This window comes from Molothrus ater, chromosome 1 (genome assembly GCF_012460135.2).
Source record: "Molothrus ater isolate BHLD 08-10-18 breed brown headed cowbird chromosome 1, BPBGC_Mater_1.1, whole genome shotgun sequence".
Classification (NCBI taxonomy): domain Eukaryota; kingdom Metazoa; phylum Chordata; class Aves; order Passeriformes; family Icteridae; genus Molothrus; species Molothrus ater.
This window is the reverse complement of record NC_050478.2, coordinates 58,309,999-58,332,025: the sequence shown is the minus strand read 5'-3', so window position 1 is coordinate 58,332,025 and position 22,027 is coordinate 58,309,999. Positions and strand designations below refer to the sequence as shown.

Below are 22,027 nucleotides of genomic sequence, written 5' to 3'. Positions count from 1 at the left end.
AAACTGTTCTTATCTCAACCAATGGGTTTTGCAATTCTCTTTTACATCCCCCTGGGGAGTGGGAAGCGAGTGAGCAGCCACATGGGAGTTAGTTGCCATCTCGATTTCAACACAAGGTTAGACAGACTGGTAAACCTGGATAGTTTTTTATATAGAAATACCTGGATAAAGATGTAAGGGCTTCTAGACAGGTAAATACTGACAGTCTAGACTCCAGGTCAGGTCTCTCCAGAGGAGAGAGAGAGAATCTTCTCCTTTGCCCTGCTGGCTTCACTGCTTTTGATAGAACCTGGGATAAGGGTTGGCTTTTTGGGCTGTGAGTGCACCTTGCCGGCTCATCTCTACCAGCACACTCCAAGTTCTTCCCTTCAAGGCTGCTCTCAATCCTCTCATACCCTTGTTGATACAGGGAGTTGCCGCAGCCCAGGTGCAGCACCTCACATTTGGTCTTGTTGAACATCATGAGGTTCCCATGAGGCTACTTCTAAGCTTTTTCAGGTCCTGGATGGCATCTCATCCCTTGCACATGTCAACTGTAACACTCAGCTTGATGTCATCTGCAGATTTTCTGAGGGTGCACTGGTTGCCACGATGTCATTGATTGAGACAGTCCTTTTCTCAATATGGACCCCTGAGGGACACCACTTCTCACTGATCTCCAGTCAGCTCTTGAGCAATACTTTCTGGATACAGCTGTCCAGCCAATTCCTTATCCACCAAACAGTCCACACATCAAATCCATCTCTCTACAATTAAAAGATAAAGATTTTGTCAGGGACCATGTCAAAGGCCTTACAGAAGTCCCGAGAAATGACAGCCACAGCCCTTATGTTTTCCACTTATGCAGTCACTCCACCGTAGAAATCCACTAGGTTGGTCAGGTGGGACTTGCCCTTGGTGAAGCTGTGCTGGTTGTCCCAAATCAGCTCCCTGTTCTCCATGTGCCTTAGCACAGCTCCTAGGAGGACCTGTTCCAGGATCTTCCCGGGCACAGAGGTGAGGCTGACAGGCCAGTAGTTCCCATGGTCATCTTCTCTATCCATTTTAAAGATGGGTACAATGTTTCCCCTTTTCCAGTCACTTGGGACTTCACCTGACTGGCATGAATTTTCAAGTGTCATGGAGAGTAGCTTGTCAACTGCATCAGCCAATTCCCTCGGGAGTCTGGCATTCATCTCGCAAGGTTCCATGGACTTCTGGACATTCAGGTTCCTTAGGTGGTCAAAAGCCCAATCTTTTACAGTGGGAGGAGCTTTGCTCCCCTAGTCCCTGCCTTGAGAAGTGTGGGAAGAGAGATTTGTCAGTGGGGACTGAGGCAGCACAATTGGACCTCAGCCTTCTCCTAGTTTGTTATTATCAGTTTCCCAGCTGTGTTTCTTTCTTTGACCTCTCTTTTTTGGCTGAAATACCTATAGAAACTTTTCTTACTGTTCTTTCTCTTGCCAGGTTCAGCTCCAGCCAAGCCTTGGCCTTTCTGACCCCATCCCTACACAACCAGGCAGCATTCCTATTGCTGCATTTTAATAAAATCTGGGACAATAATAGAATACTTTATCTTGCAACTTTTGGACCACTAGTCCAAATATACCAGGTAAGCAGATGAAGAGGTCCAAATGTACGAGGTAAACAGATAAAGAGGTCCAAATGTACTAGGTTGGGAAATAAAGAGATCCAGATGTACTGAGTAAATAGATAAAAATTTAATGACAAGCTTATTCCATTTTGAAAGGCAATAAAACTAAACTGACAAAAGTTTCAATCAATTTTCTTATCATACAGGGATCAGTTATATGTAGCCATAGAGCATTTATTTCTATTATATTATATTATTAATATAATATATATAGTGTAATATATATTATTAATATATAATATTAATAATATTTTCAGCATTTATTAAGTTGCAGAAAGTACTGTCATATCTATGTGATTATCATCTGATACACATGGATGTTTTCAACATGGAGTTGAAAAACAAAGGAAAATACCTAATACCTTGTCAAGTTCTATGTATTTCACCTTCCATGTTTTTTACCACTCATCTATTTGAATGCAAAATTAACACACACCAAAAGTCTGCAAAAATAAAAAGCTTCCTCAGAATGAGACAATCTAATAAGGATGTTCCTTCCTGTAATATAAAGCATATTTGGGATTTTTCTTTTACTTTCAATAAAATACTCAAATATTCCATAAGGATTTTACTTGAAAAGAAAAAAGAGACTGAAACTTTGAACCGTGGTGTGAATTTTTCACAGCAAAACAGATGTGGAATTATCTGGAAAAGCAGGATCAGCACAGCGTGAAGGAAATCTCCATCCCACTAGCTGCCTAGCAAAACACATGAGAGGTAAGAGAGGTGTCCATCATTGTGTCCCCTGGGAGGAAGTGCCAGATTGAAAGAAACATCATCTCTGCTCTTGTGATAGGTAGGTGACAGAGGTTTTTCTCCTAGCCTGGATAGATTTTGAATGTGTTCCCATTCAGTATCACAATTTCTTAAATAACAGGAAAGAAAAGACTGTCTGTTGCTCAAAGCAAGAGCACTAAGATACTTGCCTGGGAAGTTATGAGAGAGTTTTAACAGTGCTGTGTTTTGTTCAGCTTGTCTTGCAATCAACGTTCAGTCTCCTACCACAAACAAGTGTCCTGGTCACCAAGACTCTGAGCTCTTCCAGAGTTGAGACATAAACTTTAAAGAATTTAAGGATTTTAGAGGCGCTGAGGTTTTAGTTAGAAATAAGCTTTATTGGAGTTAATCAAAATAAATGGGTAGGCCTTGATGAGGTTAAGAGTTAGTAGTTAACTTTGATTGCTTGTCAACATAATGTTTGATTAGCTGGGTTTATAATGAAGAATATAGAAATTGATAAATAGCTTTTAGGAACATAAGACAATTGTAGGCCTCCTCTGTTCTGAAACCAATTGAAGATGGGGAATGGGAGTTCTACCAAGGGTTCATTTGTCATATTTGCATTGAAAAGGTAGAAAGGTCAGAACGAGGAAGACTTCATTTACTTCCTCATTTTGGGACCCCTCCCCATGAAAGGGACCACTGACCCATTTCAAGGAACAAACTACACATGCTTAATAGCTTTTTAACTAATTACCATATGAAGCAGGCAATGGGATGTACTGAAGTTATGAATATGCATTTGTATTTTGGGTATTCAATAGATAAAAGGACTCTGTAATCACCTGTAAATTGCGGTGTGTATTTGGGAGCTATCCCAGATGCTGCCCAGAATCGCAATAAACATACACTTTCTAACTTTAAACTGTTAGAGCATCTTTGTCCGTCACAGTTGGATATCAGTACTAGATCAATATTCATATTTTTAATAAATCAGAGTCTTTTTTCTTTTCCACTGCAGCAACTGTACCAGCTATTCCTTGCTGACAGGAAGGGCAAAATGGAGGGGCATTGTTGTAGTTCAAGGACTGTAGTGCCTCAGTTTTTCCTTATGGCTGTAGTTTTTAGGAGAAGCTCAATGCTAACTCTGGGAAATCATCCCTATTGAAATCAGCATGTAAATCCCCAGCACAGCATCTTTCATTGAAAAAAAGTGGAACAGAGATCATGTCTTTTGTTTAAGTGGAATTCTGAGTGCTTTTTTGTATGACATAAAAAAAAAATACAGCAATATTCTCATGTATGTGTGCTGCACTGATCTTACTGTTCCTGCTGCGTAGCAGTCTATATTTACTTGAATTATCTTAGATATAATTATGAGGGCATAAAAGCTCTCTGACTAAAGATCTCACAGATCATTACTGCAGACTCACAGTGTAGCTCTAAAATAGAAAGCAGCATGTGACTCTTCACTCTGGCTTCCCAGGCTCCCGCTAGCAGCAAACAGCAGTTGCAGATAAAAATAGAAGGCTGTAAGCAACCAGGATCTTTAGTTAAATATAGAAGTCACTCTCCATGACAGTAAGGAGTCCAGGACAACATGAAGTCTCTCCGATTCATTAGCGCCGAAGCATTCGTGTCAAATGCAGAGTTTGCCAGGAAGAGTCTCGGGGCTGTTGCTCATGATCTTTTTCCGCTTCTTTTTAAAGCTAGCTATTTACTGGAGCAAGGGGAAGTGATTCATGACTTGGTAGAGAACTGGCCGCTTTTTGATTTTAACATGGGAAAACTTTTGGGAGCTACTCTGGACTACGAGGAAGACCTGAGCCATAGAACATGCTCAGTGTGCTTGGAAAGCTGTCTGACAGGGCTGAGAGACTATGTGCTGAATCAGTCTTCTCCCTACATGAAAAAGTTGAAAGTGGTCGACCTGACTGGTATAAAAGATGTTGAAGTTCAATTTTGTAAGTGCAAGAAGACAATGGGCAGGTGGGCCAGGACACAGCTGCTCTCTAAGCTTTGTTCAGATCTCCTGGTTTACCTGCAACAAACGCAGTGCAATCCAGGTACCTTTGAAGTCAGTATCAATGTACTAATTGACTTGTTTGTTACAGACTGGAACTATGAGCTGGTTGTGCAGGCCCTGTTGAAGAAATGCAGTTGTCCACTGAAAATCTGCTGTGTGGCATTCAGGTCTGACAACCTGACCTTGCAGAAATTCTTCTATATCATAAAGCTCACTGATCCCTCCTTGTTGCGCAAACTGGAAATAGTTCATAATGTTCACTTGGAAATGGAACATTTGGAAATGCTCTTCAACCGTATCCACTTCCCTCTATTGATGTCCTTGACCTTGCCAGCACGAACATTTAATGTGCAGAGGTTCACAGCTATGGACGAACAGACGCTTACTAACATTGGCAAGAAGATGGGTGAAATGACACAGCTTACTGAGCTGAGTATGTCATTTTCTATACTCACTGGAAGAATACAGAAACTTCTCAGGTAATGTGGTCATCCTGCTTTCAGTCACACTGTAAAAAAGACCACTTTGTGCCACCGTCAAGCTGGGAATCTCTAAGAGTAAGGGAAGTGAGTGTATCTTGGGATGTATGTGGGAAGGGGCAGCAGGAAGCTAGGAAAGATTATGTGTTGGGGAGAATCAGCAGCCAAAGTATACCTAATACACTTTGAAAAACTGACTATTTTGATTAATCTTCCAGAGTCCGTCTGGTGAGAATATACTTTTAGCTACCACAGAAGAGACTGGTATATCCAGACATTTTTTATTTGAACTTATGTATTAATCAGCTTGCATCGGCCTTTGGTGCAAGTCCTGAGCTGTATTCCAAGCATTTTTTAGAGTATCTAGTGAATGTTTGTCCTCTAAAGAACAGTCAGTAAATATGCTTTTCCACAGATACTGTATTTTAAGGAGGGCAGGGGAATAGTTGATTTTCATTTGAGACTTTGATTTGAATTATTTGTTGTGTCTCTTGATGTCAAGACAAGATTTTTTTTCATTGCAAATTAAGCTGATATGTGAATATTCATTATGAATTCCAGTGGAAAACTGGCAATTTGCAAAAAGCTAGCAAACTACCAGTGAGCAGTACTTGTATTGGAACAGGTAATAAGTTAATTGTAAGCTTTTCAGAGCATCTAAAAAAAAGGCAGATAAAAGTTTCATCCAGACAAATGACCTTGGTCTAAAATTCTTCCCATACAAGAAACCATTTTATTTAAAGTTTGTGAGTAGCATACTTCATATATTGACTGGTACAGTTGAAATGAATCGCAAGTTTCTAAGCTCGATCCAGCTGAGCCCTGTAGCAGAAGTCTCACTAAGGTGTAGTAAGCATGAAAGCGATCTCTTGCTTTTCATTTGTCAGAACTATTTTATATTTAATATAAATATCTGAGTAAAATCTCAGTTACACTTCTTCCATCCTTCTTCATCAAAATGTCTCTTTGCAACTCCAGAACAATACAATGTGTAAACCTCTTGGGCATTAAAAAATGTAGCAGAAAAAAACCAGCTAGAAACAAAAGCAGATATCCTGTCAGAATACTTACTTCATATTGGAATTAATCCTTCCTTAATGGAAATGATCTAAATCTCTGGAATAATTGCAGCTTTCTACAAGAAGCATCTACCAATGCTCTTATAGTAGTAGTGATCTGCTGTTAAAGTCAGCAAGTGACAGACACTTTACAATATATAACTGGTTAAAAAATAGATACATAGAATGTTAGTAAATTAATCCCCATTAAAATAGCACAGTGGACTCATGCATAGAAAGAGATAATTAATGGAACTAATTTCAGGAAGAAAATATACTTGCTATTGTTGTCACATGCTTCAATTTTCAAGAGAGATTTGAAAAAATTATGTGGTAGATGGCTGCATTCATAATGTGGCTAGATGCATGAAATTTTGTAAATGTAGCTTTTCAACATTTTGTACCATAAAACATTTTTCTCTTTCATTTTGCAGCCCACTAAAAACTCCACTGAAGATGCTGGATGTTTCTAACTGCTCCTTGAACCATGCTGATATGGCCTTTTTAGCCAATAGCTTCCATGCCAATCACTTGGAAGCCCTGGACCTGAGTGGCCACGATATACCTGAGCTTTACCCATCAACATTCTTTAAGCTCCTCAGCCACTGCTCTTCAGTGCTCAGGAGTCTTACCCTGGAGGACTGTAATATCCAAGACACTCATGTCAACATGTTGATTTTAGGTTTAAGCCCTTGTCAGAAACTACAGGAGTTTAAGTTTATTGGAAACCCACTGTCATCCCAAGCACTTAAACACCTTTTCACATTTCTCTGTGAATTGCCAATGCTGAAAAATGTGGAGTTCCCAGTTCCAAGGGATTGCTACCCTATTGGCATCACCTACCCCATTGATGATGCCAGTGTTTGCACGTTTGATCACCAAAAATATGAAAGGGTAGCAGAGGAGCTTAATTTCATTTTACTCCAAGCAAATAGAGATGATGTGAAGGCTTCAACACCACTCTTTGGGAGTTATGATGCAGCTGTTCAGGAGACAAACAATGAACTGGGAGCTTACTTGATCAAGTCCTTCAAAGAGACTTTAGAGAAGTTCACTTCTTCATTTAACAAAATGAGTTAAATTTGTAAAATTGTGAAGTAGTGATAAGATGATCTGCCAAATCAGAACTTAAATTAGTCTTTTCTAGATCTGCACCTTCAGTCATCAGTTGTGAATTTCCTTTAATTTTTCAGCTGAATTTACTATTATTTCAATAGCCTCTAATCACCTGAGGTACTGTAACTTATGCTATACCTGTTGCACACACCTTACACAAGCACTACTTGCTCACAAAAGAGGAGAGGACACTTAATAGTGCATTGTTTTATACAAATGCACTTTTTCTCAGTAAATCAAATAGGTGTTTAAGCTTGGCTGATTTCTTATACAGGCTCCCCTAGATTTGTCAGCTGGTCTGGTAGCCCTGCAGAAAAAACAGGGAAGTCCTTTCCCAAGTCCAGCAGGATGGTCAAAAGATTGTGCGCATATCCTCATGTGTGGCTCCCTACACTGATTTTTTTTTCTGCTCATGACCTGAATTTACCAATCTGTGTTTTATGTAGTATATTCCAAATAATGCAGAATGTGTAACAGCCTCCATATCCCTGTCCCTCTTTCTTCTGCAGAGGCAAGTGCAATAAACAGAATTTCTCTTATACACTGTCCTTGATAAGGAGTAAAATTCCACACTGAGGAGGCAGCAAACCAAATGGTTGGCTGACAGTAGGGGATCTCATCCCACTTACTCAGCAATATTAAGCAGCCTGTGAGGACTCTGCTGATGTTCTTGCAATGTGTACTTGGGAAATATGCAAGCAACTCTTAAGCTAATTTATTTAAAAAATGCCCCAAACAAGCCAAAAATTAATGGACTGAGTACTAAGCAGAACTTACAGGTCCCACAGCATGCATTTAAATGATTTTTTTGATGTCAGCTCACATTCTAATGTGTTTTATTGATTAAACATATGATAGTAAGTTGAAAGTGAATGGTCATGACCTGTTTATGTTTACAGAGCACTTGAAAAATAAAAAGGTAATCTAAATTGCTAAACTAAGGAGTTGTGAATAATAAATGACAGAATTGGGTCCCATATGACCTTTCTTATACTTTGACAGAATTCCACATACTCCTTTATCCTTACCTCTACTGTACCTTTTTTCCCTCCAACCTCGCCATTCTTTCCATCTCAGACTTGACCCATGACTTCTCAGTTAAGTTACTTGAATTTTGCTATGCCAAATGTCGACTTCTTTGGGATAAGTAGTGGTGTTTTTGTACTATAGCTGTACTATAGCTGTACTATAGCTGTACTATAGCTGTAAAAGTGCAGTGATTCTTCCCCCCTCCAATCTACAGGTTGTACCTGGAGGTGAAGGCTGGCCATTTTGGAACATGCTGTAGTACAACAGTCGGTCCTTGCCTTTTTTGGTATTCACAAAATAGACAGCTCTTTTTTCAGAATAATTAGATGCCTTATAAAGTCTGCTGTCTGTGTAGCTCTCCTTCTGGTTTCCTCTTACTGTGTTTCACCCCTTTACTTTATTTCCTCCTTTTTCTGAACCCACAAACTCCTGCCTTTCTTCCATTTTCAATATGGAAGAAATCTTCATGTCTATATGCTGGCTCCTGGGCCAGCAGAAGCATATAGCTTTTGTTTTGGTGCAAAGTGACGATCAACACTATGACTATTTTAGAGCTTTAGCTCTGAGATATGCTTTCTTCTTTTTAGTTTCTTTCTTAATTATGGTTGCTATCATTGGTTTTAAATACAGGTCAAGCTTTAACATTTTGATGTTTGCCTGACTTACTGCAACAAGGATTTCTGTGGTCTCTCAGAAGGGTTCCTGCATGTCTTCTGCCCCAGCAGTGTGATTTTGGTTTGGACCTGCTCTTTCTTCTTCCATGTGTGTGGGACTTGGAACACAGCTATTAGAGAAGAAGGATTAATGCTACTATGGCCTAGCCCTATAAAGTTACCTTATACTTTGCAAGTACAGACAGATACTGATTGAGTCCTGTTTGGTGTTCCCTTTTCTTCCTTATGGGACTATTGTCAGCTTCATTGGGTTCAGACTGGAATGGATCCAAGTTAATTTGTACTGAGTATCCAGAAAGCTGTCTGAAACCTTAACTACACACCACCTTCAGAGGAGACAGTCTTCTAAGCTCCAGTTAAGGCTGCCCAGACAGAGACAGGGCAGGAGTTACCACAACACTGAAACCACACAGCTGTCAATGGAGAGAAGATGTCTGATGTGTTGTGAATGGAGGTGAATTCAATTCCCTCCTACCACATCTGCTCATTATGTTCCTTTAAGTGTCTGAAGAAGCATACTCAAAGTCACTTGAGGTTTATTTGTGAAAGACACAGAAGAGATGCATGTAGAAAAAAACACTGAAAAACAAAACCAGGATAAAATCAAAACCATTCCCATCATATTCAAATGAATGTTCTAAAAACAAAATGCAATGATGAGTATCACAGCTAAAGGCTGAATTTTTAGTTCCAATGAAAAGAAAGAGACTGCTAATTTTTTATTTTATTCACCATGCTTTATTCAGTACCATGTTTTATTTACTATATTGTACTTTTTTATTCATTAGCATATTTTAATTTCATTTGCTGGGACATGTTTTGTTCAGCAGCAATCTCTTGCAAATCTTTCTCTTTTTCAGGGTAAGGATTGCCAGAAGAGCTTTCTGCTGCTGAAATTGCTGAACTTTCCTATTCAGTAACTATACTGAATTCAGTGAAATACCTAGCACATAGGAAATAAATATTCTCCTTTGACAAACTTCATGAAACTGAAGAACAGGCAAAAAATCTTTATAAATGACCTTTGCTACATCTGATCTTTCATAGTTTAAGTCATATTGTTTCAGCCACACACAGAGCAGTTGAAAAAAGCAACGAAAGTTGAAAAAGGAAGAAAGATGATAGTAAGATTTTTACTGTGCAAGAAGCAGCACAGCAGCTCTGTATTTGGAGACAGCTATCTCAACAACATAAAAGCCTATCAAGAGAAAAAAGGCAAATAAACACTACTGTTGCAGAAAAGTCGTCATACATGAAACTGAAGCAAGCTTCCCAATGTAATCCTATACCTTTTAAATTAATATTCTTAAACTCAAAAGTTGTGGACTACCGGTCAATTCTTCTGAACACATATGACCTTTGCTTACAAAGCTCCTCTTTCTCTCCTTAAAATATGCATCAGTCAACAACAGAGCAGGACTGTATGAACTACCTTGCAAAGAAACAAGGGAAGGAACATAGTACCTTAAGCCCTCCACATACTGCCTTCAAGTAAAAGTACCCTGTGTGAAAATTATTGTGTCTAGGATAATAATTTATGATGTAAATTTAACACCTGTTTCAATGAATGTGTGGCCAGAGATTCAAAGTTGCCTCTGGTTAATCCTAAAAGCAGCAACTGTAATAATTATTTTGTAGGGATTTTTAAAATAGTCTTATACCTAGACAAAGAAGCTTTACTTTTGAAGAAAACACATTGACTGTGACTGATGATTGCATTATTTTTAAAAGTCTTTAAATTGCATCCAGCATGACCTTCTCTATCATTCTTTCAGGTACTAAGGTTAAAGATAGTTTGCTGTCTAAGGTACAGCTGCATTGATATTTCTTAATTTTACCCAAGAAATTTTTACAAAATAATCCTAAAGATAGTTTTAATCTCAAGTATAATGTGCAAACTTTATGCAGCATAGGATCACAGGATTTTAAGGGGAACACAAATTGTCTGTCCAGAAAAAAGAAAAATTATTTCTCTCTGTGGAAGATGATCAACTCTCCACCTTGTTCTCAACTTTAAAGTATTTTAAATTCCAGAACTGAGAATATTCAAACATCTAAAACACATATCTGTTCTGGGAATTCATAATGAAGATGGAGGTAATTTTTTTTCCTTCTCTGTCTTTCAGTCAGAAGTCATTTTTTTGTTCCTATTGCCTCTGCTGTGAACTGTGGGAAATCATGCACTGAGCTGTTGCTTTTTCCTTTGCCATGCTTTTCTTCACTGGGCTGAAGGTTTCTCTTAGCCTCAGAGCCACCATACAACATTGGTTTTACTTGTTAGAGTTTTATTTGTTTGCTGTAGAAGGTTTTACAAACTGAAAGACAACCTTGGCTATGCTTTTCATTATTTTACTTTTTATTTTGAGCACCAGCTAACATGCTCCTAAATGAAGCAGGACTATAAGCTTCATTAATGCTTAATAAAAGTTGTATTTCTTTCTGTTTGTTTGTTTCTTTTTGTTTTCTGCAGTGGTTTGATATTTTGGCTCTCTTGCCCATTTCAAGCTGGAATGGAAGTGAGCTCTCCTATTCCCTTGGCTCCATTTCTCCAGAGGTTCTTCCTTGTGCAAAAGAGCCTGTGCTTGGAAGGACTCTCAGCTTGCTGCACAGTTCACTGCTGCTGCTTCCCTGCTCTCCTTGTGTCCAATACAAGTGCAGGGCAAGAACTAGAGTGGTTTTCATGCATCACTGGCCAAGATACACAGTGGCAGAGCACATTTTGGAAGGCAAAATGTGTGCTTGTCATTAATGCATGACCTACTTTGGAAAATGCCTCATGGCACCACACATTTCTTCTTTTGTGTGTGGTTGGTGTCAATCCTCACTCATTCTTTTAAGTTCTCCTTCTCTTTCATAAACCAAGATAAGATCCTGCTTCCACTTGGAATACTTTGTGTATTTCAAAGTGCTTTTGGCTGCAGCATCCCAGATGTCTAGCAGCCAGGTCAGGATGGACTTGTTCGTCTGGTGGGTGAATTCCCTCCACAGGTCATGCAGCTCACCCAGGGACAGAGAGCAAGTGATGACTTCTGGCTCTGACTCTTCTGCTGGGTGCGAGGGTCCTGCCACATCCTCATCAGTCATGATGCAGGCTGATTTGCTCTTTGATTTCTTCCTCTCAACGGTGGCAACTGCTACTGGTTCAGGCTGTTCTGATTCAGTGACGGTCTGTGTGGAGATGCTGATGATGCTTTTGGTTTCTTCCTCCTCTGTGACAGTCTGCATAGACATGGATGCTGTTGTTTCATGTTTGGTTTCTTCCTCCTCTGTGACAGTCTGCATAGACATGGATGCTGTTGTTTCACGTTTGGTCTCTTCCTCCTCTGTGACAGTCTGCATAGACATGGATGCTGTTTTGCTTTTTGTTTCTTCCTCCTCTGTGACAGTCTGCGTAGACATGGATGCTGTTGTTTCATGTTTGGTTTCTTCCTCCTCTGTGGCAGTCTGCATAGACACGGACAGTGTTTTGCTTTTTGTTTCTTCTTCCTCTCTGGCATTTTGCATAGACATGGATGCTGTTGTTTAGCGTTTGGTTCTTTCCTCCTCTGTGGCATTCTGTGCAGACATGGATGCTGTTGCTTTGCTTCTCCTTTCCTCTTCCTCAAGAAAAGGCTGCAGCACACCATGTAGAGCTTTGTTTCTAAGCATGTTGCAGGCTGTGCAGGGAAGACAAAGCGGAACCAACAACAACAACACTATGCTGTCCTTGGCATCCAGAGAGAACTCAACATTTTCAAAAACTGCTGTGTCAAGCCTGAAAGACTGGGAAAAGGAATTCTTTACCCCTCCCTCCAGGGGCTGTGTGCGATTGTTGAGGCCGCAGACATAGCAGCCTAGATTAGGACAAGCAAATAATATTGAGTACACATTCCAAATGACGTTCATTGCCTAGGAGGTTATCATGCAATAGACATAAGAGACCAATAAAGCAATTTTTATACCATACCCTGGTTTATACAGGAGCATCATAATTGGCAGATAATTCCCCATGTCTGGAAAAATATAGAGAGCTAGGTAGAGGGCCCACATAAGCATGTTGAACATCACAGCGAATAGGTGGCTTCTTGAATACAAAATTGTAACTCTGACTTTCCTCAATACCTCTGGCCTCACGTTGGGCAATAAAATTTTTGTTCAGGTTTGAAAGAAAAACCAGTGAGAGATTCCAAGTCAGAAATACAATTTATTAGGAAAAGGGGAAAAACCCCAAATACATGCAATAATACAAAAGAAAACACCACTCCTCCCCCCTAGGCAGATCATCTCACAATACGCTAATATCATTCTGAGTCATGGGGTGGGTCCTTGATTACCCGTTAAACAGAAATGGCTCCCAGAGGGAGTTATCTCTGAGTCATGAGGCAAGACATTGATGGGCCCGTTAACAGGAGATAAGGAAAAAAACCTATGCCCCTCCTGGTTTCAGCAGCTCTTGAGGATGGGAATAGAATACATCTTTATATTGTGACCTAGGACAATAGAGCCTGCAGATTTTTGCATTTGCAGCAAATTTGTATGGATTTGAAAAGTATCCTCATACCAGAGGCACAAAAGTGTTCTCATCTTCAAACTAAGCAATTCTCACAATAACCTAACTCATGAATGACTTGCAAGTGAGTTGAAGAAACACAGCAAAGATAAGTAGTGTTCAACTGCAGAGAATTGTTTAGGGACACCATACCCTAATATTTTATATCAGGAAGCAAGAACGGACCGCTTTTTTTTCCTTAGCTGACTGCAGAACCAGTGGTCCTTTGCAGGAAGGTGTTTGGATTGAAGATGACACTGGCAACTAAGAGCATGGCTCCATAGATGGTGCTACTTTTACACGAGAATATTCAACTACTTAAAGGCAGATAGGAGAATAGCTGACTCATGACAGCTCTGACAGGAAGAGTCTGAGGATTACCCCATGGGAAGAATAGTAACACATTTCAATTTTATAAAACCATTCATTTCAGACGACCAAGCATCAGTAAAAATAAAAGGTCAAGTAAAGACATCCTAGTGCTCTTCTTATCAGAAGCATGTTCCTCCATATGAAAGTATTTAGGAAAGGACAGTGCATTCTTAAGGAAAGGTGTGCCAGTTAGAAAACCTGTAGAATGAGGCAAGACAAATGTACACAATATATATCATCAAATGCAAAATGAAGAAATAATCATTTCAATCTTCCATTAAATTAATTGCATTTTATTTGTTCTTTTCATTTCAGCTGCTAATTTTTTTTTTCAAGACTGAATTTTATGAATTCAGCAAAGCTATCTTTTTGAATGTCTTCATACCCATATTAAACATGATGCCGAATTTTGCCCCAAAAGGCGAGAATAAGCTGCCCAGAGACTGGATTTGAGGTCTATAGGCAGGAGGTATTTATTGGCAACGCGTTGGAGAAATCGCTAAATGGATTTCCAAATTGTGTACAGCAAAAGCAGGTTTTTATACAATTTTGAAAAAGGATTACATCATTATTACATGCATATTCATAGGTAGGCAGGAGTACAGTCGGAGTCTTCCAGGAATTCTTGGTCTTCCTTAGTTAAATTTTAAACTTTTCCTAATTTGGGCAGTTTCCTGTTATTCTTGGCATGTCTTTCCATGGCTTGGCAGAAGTTACTGTTGTAGTTGGCTTGATTCTAATGGCTTGGCAGGTCACTTTAACTTATTGGCTTCCATTTCTGCTTTTCTCTTCAAATATTCTAATTCCAATGTTTTCTCTTCAAATATTCTAATTCCAAAGTTTCTTCTGTGTGTGTTTTTTGGTTAACTTATCTAGATATCTGATCAAAGTTAGGGCTCCCTAACAGTGTATTTTAGGTTATTTATTAACTTATCCAAATATCTGATCAAAGCTCTTCCTAATAGTGTATTTTAGGCTATTTATTAACTTATCCAAATATCTGATCAAAGTTCTTCCTAATAGTGTATTTTAGGTTATTTATTAACTTCTGCGATTCCCTTGATACACTTTTAAGTGTCTTTTAATTCTTTTATTTCTCAAAAACTTATTGTTCAATATAATGAATGGCTTCATTCCCCCCTTTTCTTATAACTTACGAATTCTTTCGTCAAATTCTAATCCTATAGGGCGCTGATACGCTCGTACCATAGCCCAAATCATTTGGGTCCTTCTCATTATGATTCTTAGTCTCCACCACATACAAATATTTGTGAGAGTTAATAGTAACAGAATTACAATTACTATTAGCATTGGGTGTACCAGGTAGTTGAAGACCTGTGTAGCTGTTGGGGAGTATCCTATAAAGATATCCCACCAATGATGCTGGCCTACTTGTTCCACTTCGGTCAGGACATTCTTTATTTTTTCTGAATTATGTTCTACCTGCCATACCATTCGTTTAGTTGTTTGATTCACCTTTTGCACCAATTTCTTTACTTTAGGATGTGCGAGCATTGCTTTAAGAACTTTGACGTCCATCCCTATTTGTAATTTCGGTATCTCTCAATATAGGTTAAAATCTGCGTTAATTAGCTGTTGAGTAGTTATTGGGACAGTATAATGAAAATCACAACCTACTATCTTGGTGAAGTTGCATACACAGAAGTTAGTATTGTTAGTCTCCATTTGGCAATTATCTATAGTGATGTTGTCACAAGCTGTCCTTACGCAAGCGCACCCATTCCCTATATAGTAAACTTGTGATTGTGTTCTATTATGCGGAAGCATTTCAAATGTACATACACTATTTTCAGCATCTAAGCATAAATCTTCTGCTTCTACTACAGCGTTCTCGCAGACATAGCCTAATTGTCCTCTAGGAATACATGCTTCTGTGCTAACCGATTGCCACCTATTTTTGGTATTATCATAACTGGCCCAGACATTATGGTCTATTGGCCTGACAATGACATCTTGATGTATTGTCCCAAGAGTGAGGATAGGAAAGATAGCTCTTTCCTCTGCTGCACTAATGGTGAGGACATAGGCTTCAATGTGTTCTTGTTGAGGCTCATAAGTGAAATTTACTAATTGCCACCAGGCTTGGTGGTCCTTCTCAAATTGTGTAGTATGATTGTCCTTTAATATTGTTTCTCTTATCTCTTGAGGTAATATACCTGATGTTCCTTCTCTCATTATTCCTGCCGCTACTGATTGTACCCATTGTTGCGTCTGAGGGCATTGGATAGCTAGTGCAATTTCTTTGCTAAGTTCCCCTGTATAGTCAGCAAACTTTGCAAAATCCTCTGCAGTGTTGTTTGCTACCATGGTTAGCAATTTTACTACTAGCGATTGTGTTTCTGCTAATGTGATCATGGATGAACTGAGAGGCATTTTAAGCTTCCCCAAGTTCGACGTGACAGTACTCAATTTGTTTACTAACACCTCTTGATCTATCGTGTTTAATATACCAAATCCGGTGCCAATCCACCCACTTATATCTCTTTGTGCTCTTCTGTGATGAGACCTTGTTGCTAACCATGCATTCCATCCCTTAAGGCTTTGCTGTATAAATGGTTGGCAATCCTTCTGCAAATATGTAATATCGGTGTGAATGTTCATCTGGACCTTTTTCAGGGAATAAGTGGGGTCTAACAATAATTTTTGTTCATTAGATTTTCTTATCACCTGAGGCCCTATAAAGGTTAGGTTATGTACTGCTATACATTCCACCAGTGGAGTGGTTTCTTGGGGCAAGTCTAGATCTGGGTACAATGGGATCACGTCTTCTGGTAATGCCACCTTATATCTGACAGCACGCTTAGGGAAGCTAGAACCCAGTTCCAGCATTTTCAACTCTCTTTCACATGTGAAGGTCATCGACTGATCCAATCTAAATGCCATCTCACACTGTGCTTTCCCTTCCTCAGGACCACTAGATGCTACAATCTTTCCTGCAGAAAAGAGAAGAGGGTGAAGGTCAAGGGTTATGTTTTGAGGATGTAGTTCCCCAAGCGGATCTTCTGTATAAATTACTGAGTCTCGGGGTTGTGATCCGGGTGGATCTTCCCTGAAGTCACTCCACTGACATGAAATTGGGCCCTTTTGCTGAATCCAGACGGTGGGCTTGCCCATTTTCACTGGACTAAAAGTAATTAGGTTATGTTCAGAGGCTGCCATCAAGGGATGAATTGTTAATACTAGCCGCCTTGTTTTTCCTTCTACTGGGTCAAGCTCTCGACACCCAATTTGGATTAGGTCTCCCTTGTATGCTACCATGGCGGGCTGATTCCACGCTTTACTCGCGTATGGCTGATTGTTACGTAAGGCATAAACCTCAAAATAGGATCCCTTCGGTTCCGTTTCCATCTCCGGGTGGATACACTGGTGGGCATTAGACCATGGGTCTATTGGGGCAGAGTCTTGGGGAAGAACTATACTTATCGAGAGTCCAATGATCAGGGTTGTGAAGGTCTGAGGTGGAGTCAGGATCATGATGTCCGTTCCTCTTTTTTATTCTCCGGAGCCTTCTTGACCCGAGAGTAATGAATCCACGTGGGTCGCTCCTTGATCCGAACCGCGGTGAAGGTAGTCAGCAGCACTTGGAAAGGTCCCTCCCACTTCTCTTGTAGGGGTTTTCCTAAAAGATTCTTAACATACACCCAATCACCGGGATTAAACGGATGCAATTTGCAATCAGGTTGTTTAGGTTGGTGCTCTATCACCACAGCAGCATTCTTATCGAACTGTTTCCCCACCGTAATTACATAATCATAAATGTACTGGTTACCGATTTGGTCTATAGCGTCCCCATTTACAATTTGCATAGCATAAGGTCTACCATACAAAATTTCAAATGGGCTTAACTTTTCTTTTGATCTTGGTTTGACTCTCAGCCTAAGCAGAGCAATAGGCAAAGCTTGATACCACTGCAAATTAGTCTCCTGGCATATTTTGGCAATTTGCTGTTTGATGAGATGATTCATCTTTTCCACTTGCCCACTGGCCTGTGGACGGTAAGGCGTGTGTAATTGCCATTTGATTTGTAATGCTTTGCTTATTGCTCTCACCACTTTTGCACAGAAATGTGTACCCCTATCCGAAGAAATGCTCTTCGGTACCCCAAACCGTGGAATAATTTCATTCAACAGTACTTTAGTTACTTCCCTTTCCTTATTTGTCCTACAAGGGAATGCTTCAGGCCACCCAGAAAATGTATCAGTTAATACCAACAAATACCGAAACCCCCCTTTTCTTGGGAGTTCAGAAAAATCAATTTGCCATACTTCACCTGGGAATTTACCTCGATTTATGGCTCCTTGGTGTACCTTGGTTCCCGTATTTGGGTTGTTTTTCAGACACCGCTCGCACTGGGATGTGACGTGCTTTATGGTAGTAAATAATTTCGGTCCTGCTATCCTGGCTTGCAAATATTGGTAAAGCGGATCTAGACCCCAATGGGCCTTTTCATGCTCCGTCTTTACAATCTGCCACATTAGGTTCCCTGGTATTATCAACTGTCCTGTCTCCAATTGTCCCCATCCACTGTCTAACAGTTTACCTTTATTCCTTTGAATCCATCTATGATCTGATTCCTGATAATTTGGTTGGAGGTTTACATCCAGCTCTCCTGGTATTAGAGCTGTTATATTTACCTCTCCGGTCCTTGCAGCAGCTAATTTAGCTTCTGCATCTGCCTTTCTATTCCCAACTTCTGGAGTAGTGTTACCTTTTAGGTGTCCTTTACAATGCATTATGGCCAGTTGTGCTGGGAGTTGGACTGCTTCTAGCAATCGTAGGATTTCCTCTGCGTGTTTGACTGTTTTCCCTTGAGTAGTCAACAGTCCTCTTTCTTTCCAGATGGCTCCATGAGCGTGCACAACAGAAAAGGCATATTTAGAGTCTGTCCAAATATTTATTCGCATGTTCTCTGCCAATTCCAGAGCTCGAGTTAGAGCTATCAATTCTGCCTTCTGGGCTGAGGTCCCTGCAGGCAAAGGGTTTGACTCGATTACCTTTTCTGTGGTAGTTACTGCATAACCAGCCATTCTTACTCCTTGTTTTACGAAGCTGCTACCATCCGAGAACCAGTCATCTGCATCTTCGAATGGCTCTTCTTTGAGATCCGGGCGACTGGAGTAAACGGCTTCGATTGTTTCCAGGCAATCATGCTCGATGGGTTCTGCTGAAGTCTTCCCTTCTAGGAATGAAGCTGGGTTCACAACGTTAGTTACCTGGATAGTAACATCATCTGACTCAGCCAAGATAGCTTGGTACTTTAGGAATCTAGAAGGTGACAGCCAGTGATTTCCTTTCTGCTCTAACACAGCAGACACAGTGTGAGCTACTAACACAGTCATTTTCTGGCCCAGAGTGAGCTTTCTGGCCTCTTCAATGTTGATTATCACTGCGGCTACTGCTCTTAGACAGCCAGGCCATCCTTTACTCACTTCATCCAACTGTTTGGAGAAGTAGGCCACAGCCCTTTTGTGCGGTCCTAACTGTTGTGCTAGGACTCCTAGGGCCATTCCTTGTCGCTCATGAGAAAACAGCCAGAATGGTTTGGTCACGTCTGGAAGACCCAAGGCTGGTGCTCTCATGAGTTCCTGTTTCAGTCTCTTATAGGCTCCCTTTGCCTCGGGAGTCCAAACTAGAACACCCTTACTTTCCTTTAGTAAGTCATAGAGTGGTTTGGCGAGTATTCCGTATTGATAGATCCATAACCGACACCAACCGGTCATCCCCAGGAAGGCACGCAAATCTCTTACCGTCTCTGGTTTAGGCATTTGGCAGATGGCTTCTTTCCTGGCTGCTCCCAGGGATCGCTGTCCTCTGGAAACTTCATATCCCAGATACACCACTTCTTCTTGTACCAGCTGTGCTTTCTGTTGAGAAACTCGATATCCATTTAAACCCAGAAAGTTTAACAGGGAAATAGTCCATTCAATGCATTCTTCTTCTGTTTCTGTTGCTATTAGGAGGTCATCTACATATTGCAAAAGAGTACCATCTCCCAGCGGCCTTTCCCACTGTTCTAGTTCTTTGGCTAGTTGATTCCCAAAAATTGTAGGGCTGTTTTTGTATCCTTGTGGCAACACCGTCCAGGTGAGTTGGGTTTTTCTTCCCCTATCTACAGATTCCCATTCAAATGCAAAGATCTTTTGGCTCTCCGGAGCTAAAGGAAGGCAGAAGAATGCGTCTTTTAAATCTAACACTGTGAACCATGTCAAATTATCTTTTAATTTAGTTAAGAGTGTGTAAGGGTTAGCAACTACTGGATGTAGTGTCTTGGTTATTTCATTTACTGCCCTCAGGTCTTGGACTAATCTATAAGTTCCATTAGGTTTCTTTACTGGCAGGATTGGGGTGTTAAAATCTGATTCACATTCTATCAATAACCCCAATTCTAAAAACCTTGTGATTATGGGCTCAATTCCCTTTCTATCTTCTAACCTCAGTGGGTATTGTTTCCTACTTACTGGCCTTGCTCCAGGTATAAGTTCAATAATGATAGGTGTTGCTTGTTGTGATTTCCCAGGTATATCAGTAGCCAATACTAATGGATATGTTTCACTCAGGATACTCTCAATATTGTGACTTTCAGACTTCGGTTCTATACAACTGATTGTTAGGCTTAGGGCTGTAATCAGTTGCTCTTCCCTTACTTGAAATTCCAATTTGTCTTTGTTGAATTTTATTACGGCTCCCAAGTTCTCCAGTAAGTCTCTTCCTAATAGAGGCTTTGGTGAATTTGGCAAATACAGAAACTGGTGAATCCCCATTTGTTTCCCAATTTTGTATTTGATAGGTCTCAAAAAGTAAGCTTTTTCTGGTTGGCCTGTTGCTCCCACAACTTGTACAAATTCATCACTCTTAGGTACCAATTCTTGATTTAAAACCGAAAATGTTGCTCCTGTATCAATCAAAAAATCCAATTCCTTTTTACCTTCCCCTAGCTCCATTTTAACCAGTGGGTCTGCTAGGGTACGGCCCACTGGTCCCCCTCATTCACTGCCCTGATGTGCGATAGTAGTAGTGTCCATTGATCTTTCTCTTAGTTGAGGGCACTCACGTTTCCAGTGTCCCGTTTGGAAGCAATAGGCACACTGGTTTGGCCCTATTCTAGTTGGGTGGGGTTGGAATCTCCCTCCCCCTCCCACTGGGTAGCCCCTTCCCCTACCCCTGGTATTAGGTCCCAAATGGTTTGTATTTTGAGCTGTTATTGCTGCAGCCACTATTCGACCAAGCCTCTTATCTTCCTTTTTCTTTTCCTCTATTTCTCTATTATTATACACTTTCCACGCCTCATTCAGCAACGCCTCCAGGTTTTTGTTTGCTGGATGCTCAAGCTTTTGTAATCTCTTCCTAATGTCCGGGTTACTCTGTCCCATCATTAATCCCAACAGGTGTTGTTTCCCTTCTTCCGTTGCTGGGTCCAGGGGTGTGTATTGTCTCATGGCTGCCCGAAGTCTATCCAAAAACTCTGATGGGGTCTCATCTTTTCCCTGCCTGATGTCATATAGCATCGACCAATTGATAGCCTTAGGGATCGCATTACGCAAGCCCATCGCTATCAGTTTTCTATACTGCACCAGCCTCCGATAATGCTCTTCATTGCCCGGGTCCCACTCTGGTTTACTGCTGGGGAAATTATCTTCTAGTCTCCCCGATAACACTTGAGCATGTCGTTTTCCTGTTTCCAATACGAGTTCCCTTTCTGTATCTGTCAACTCTGACAGCATCACCTCTATATCTTCCCAATCAATATCCAAATTCTTTGCCATTAATTCAAACCTCTTCGCTACTCCCTCTGGATTCCTCCTGAAGTTCCTTGCCTCATCCCTCCAGTTATTCAGATCACTTGTTGAGAACGGCACCTTTATTCTAGTCCTCTCCCCTACCATTGGCATAAGTTGTCGGAGAGGAGCTATCGTATGGTTCCCTTCCTCTCTTTGCTTTGCTTCCCTCCGTGCCACAGATCTGGTATAATACGAGTGACTAGTCCCCTCCCCGGGATCTTCTTCCAACCGCCTCTCACTCTGCATCTGTCGCCTTTCTTCCCGCATCTGCCGGTGCCTATCCTGTTCCGGGCTACCGTCCTCCTCATCTTCTGTTCCCCTTCCATCTCTCTTATCCTCTCTACGAATTACTATATTCAGCTTCTGTGAGTTGTTCTCGGCCCCCCTTTCGCATGTCTCATTGTCATTCTTTTCACTATATTTCAACTTAGAGACGTCGCCCCCCAGTGAGTCACCTTTGTCTCCAGTCCTCGGTGTGCTGGTTTCCATTCTACAGGTACCTGATTTCCTTAAACTTCCATTCCCAGGTGTGCCACTATCCCCACATGGACTTAGTTCGGGCAGGCTGCGTGTCTCCCCTCGGCTCTCTTCCC

The 22,027-nt window shown here is 40.7% G+C and overlaps 2 protein-coding genes across 2 annotated transcripts; one reads left to right on the top strand and one right to left on the bottom strand.

Moving 5' to 3' along the window:
- Positions 1-3,953: 3,953 nt before the first annotated feature.
- LRRC14B (leucine rich repeat containing 14B) lies at positions 3,954-11,155 on the top strand. Its single transcript, XM_036404493.2, has 2 exons — positions 3,954-4,858; positions 6,351-11,155. The coding sequence occupies exons 1-2, from the start codon at positions 3,954-3,956 to the stop codon at positions 6,994-6,996; spliced, it is 1,551 nt and encodes a 516-aa protein (XP_036260386.1). The 3' UTR covers positions 6,997-11,155.
- A 5,971-nt stretch (positions 11,156-17,126) lies between these two features.
- On the bottom strand, positions 17,127-20,597 carry LOC118700141 (uncharacterized). The gene has a single exon (XM_036404503.1). The coding sequence runs from the start codon at positions 20,595-20,597 to the stop codon at positions 17,127-17,129; it is 3,471 nt and encodes a 1,156-aa protein (XP_036260396.1).
- Positions 20,598-22,027: the final 1,430 nt, after the last annotated feature.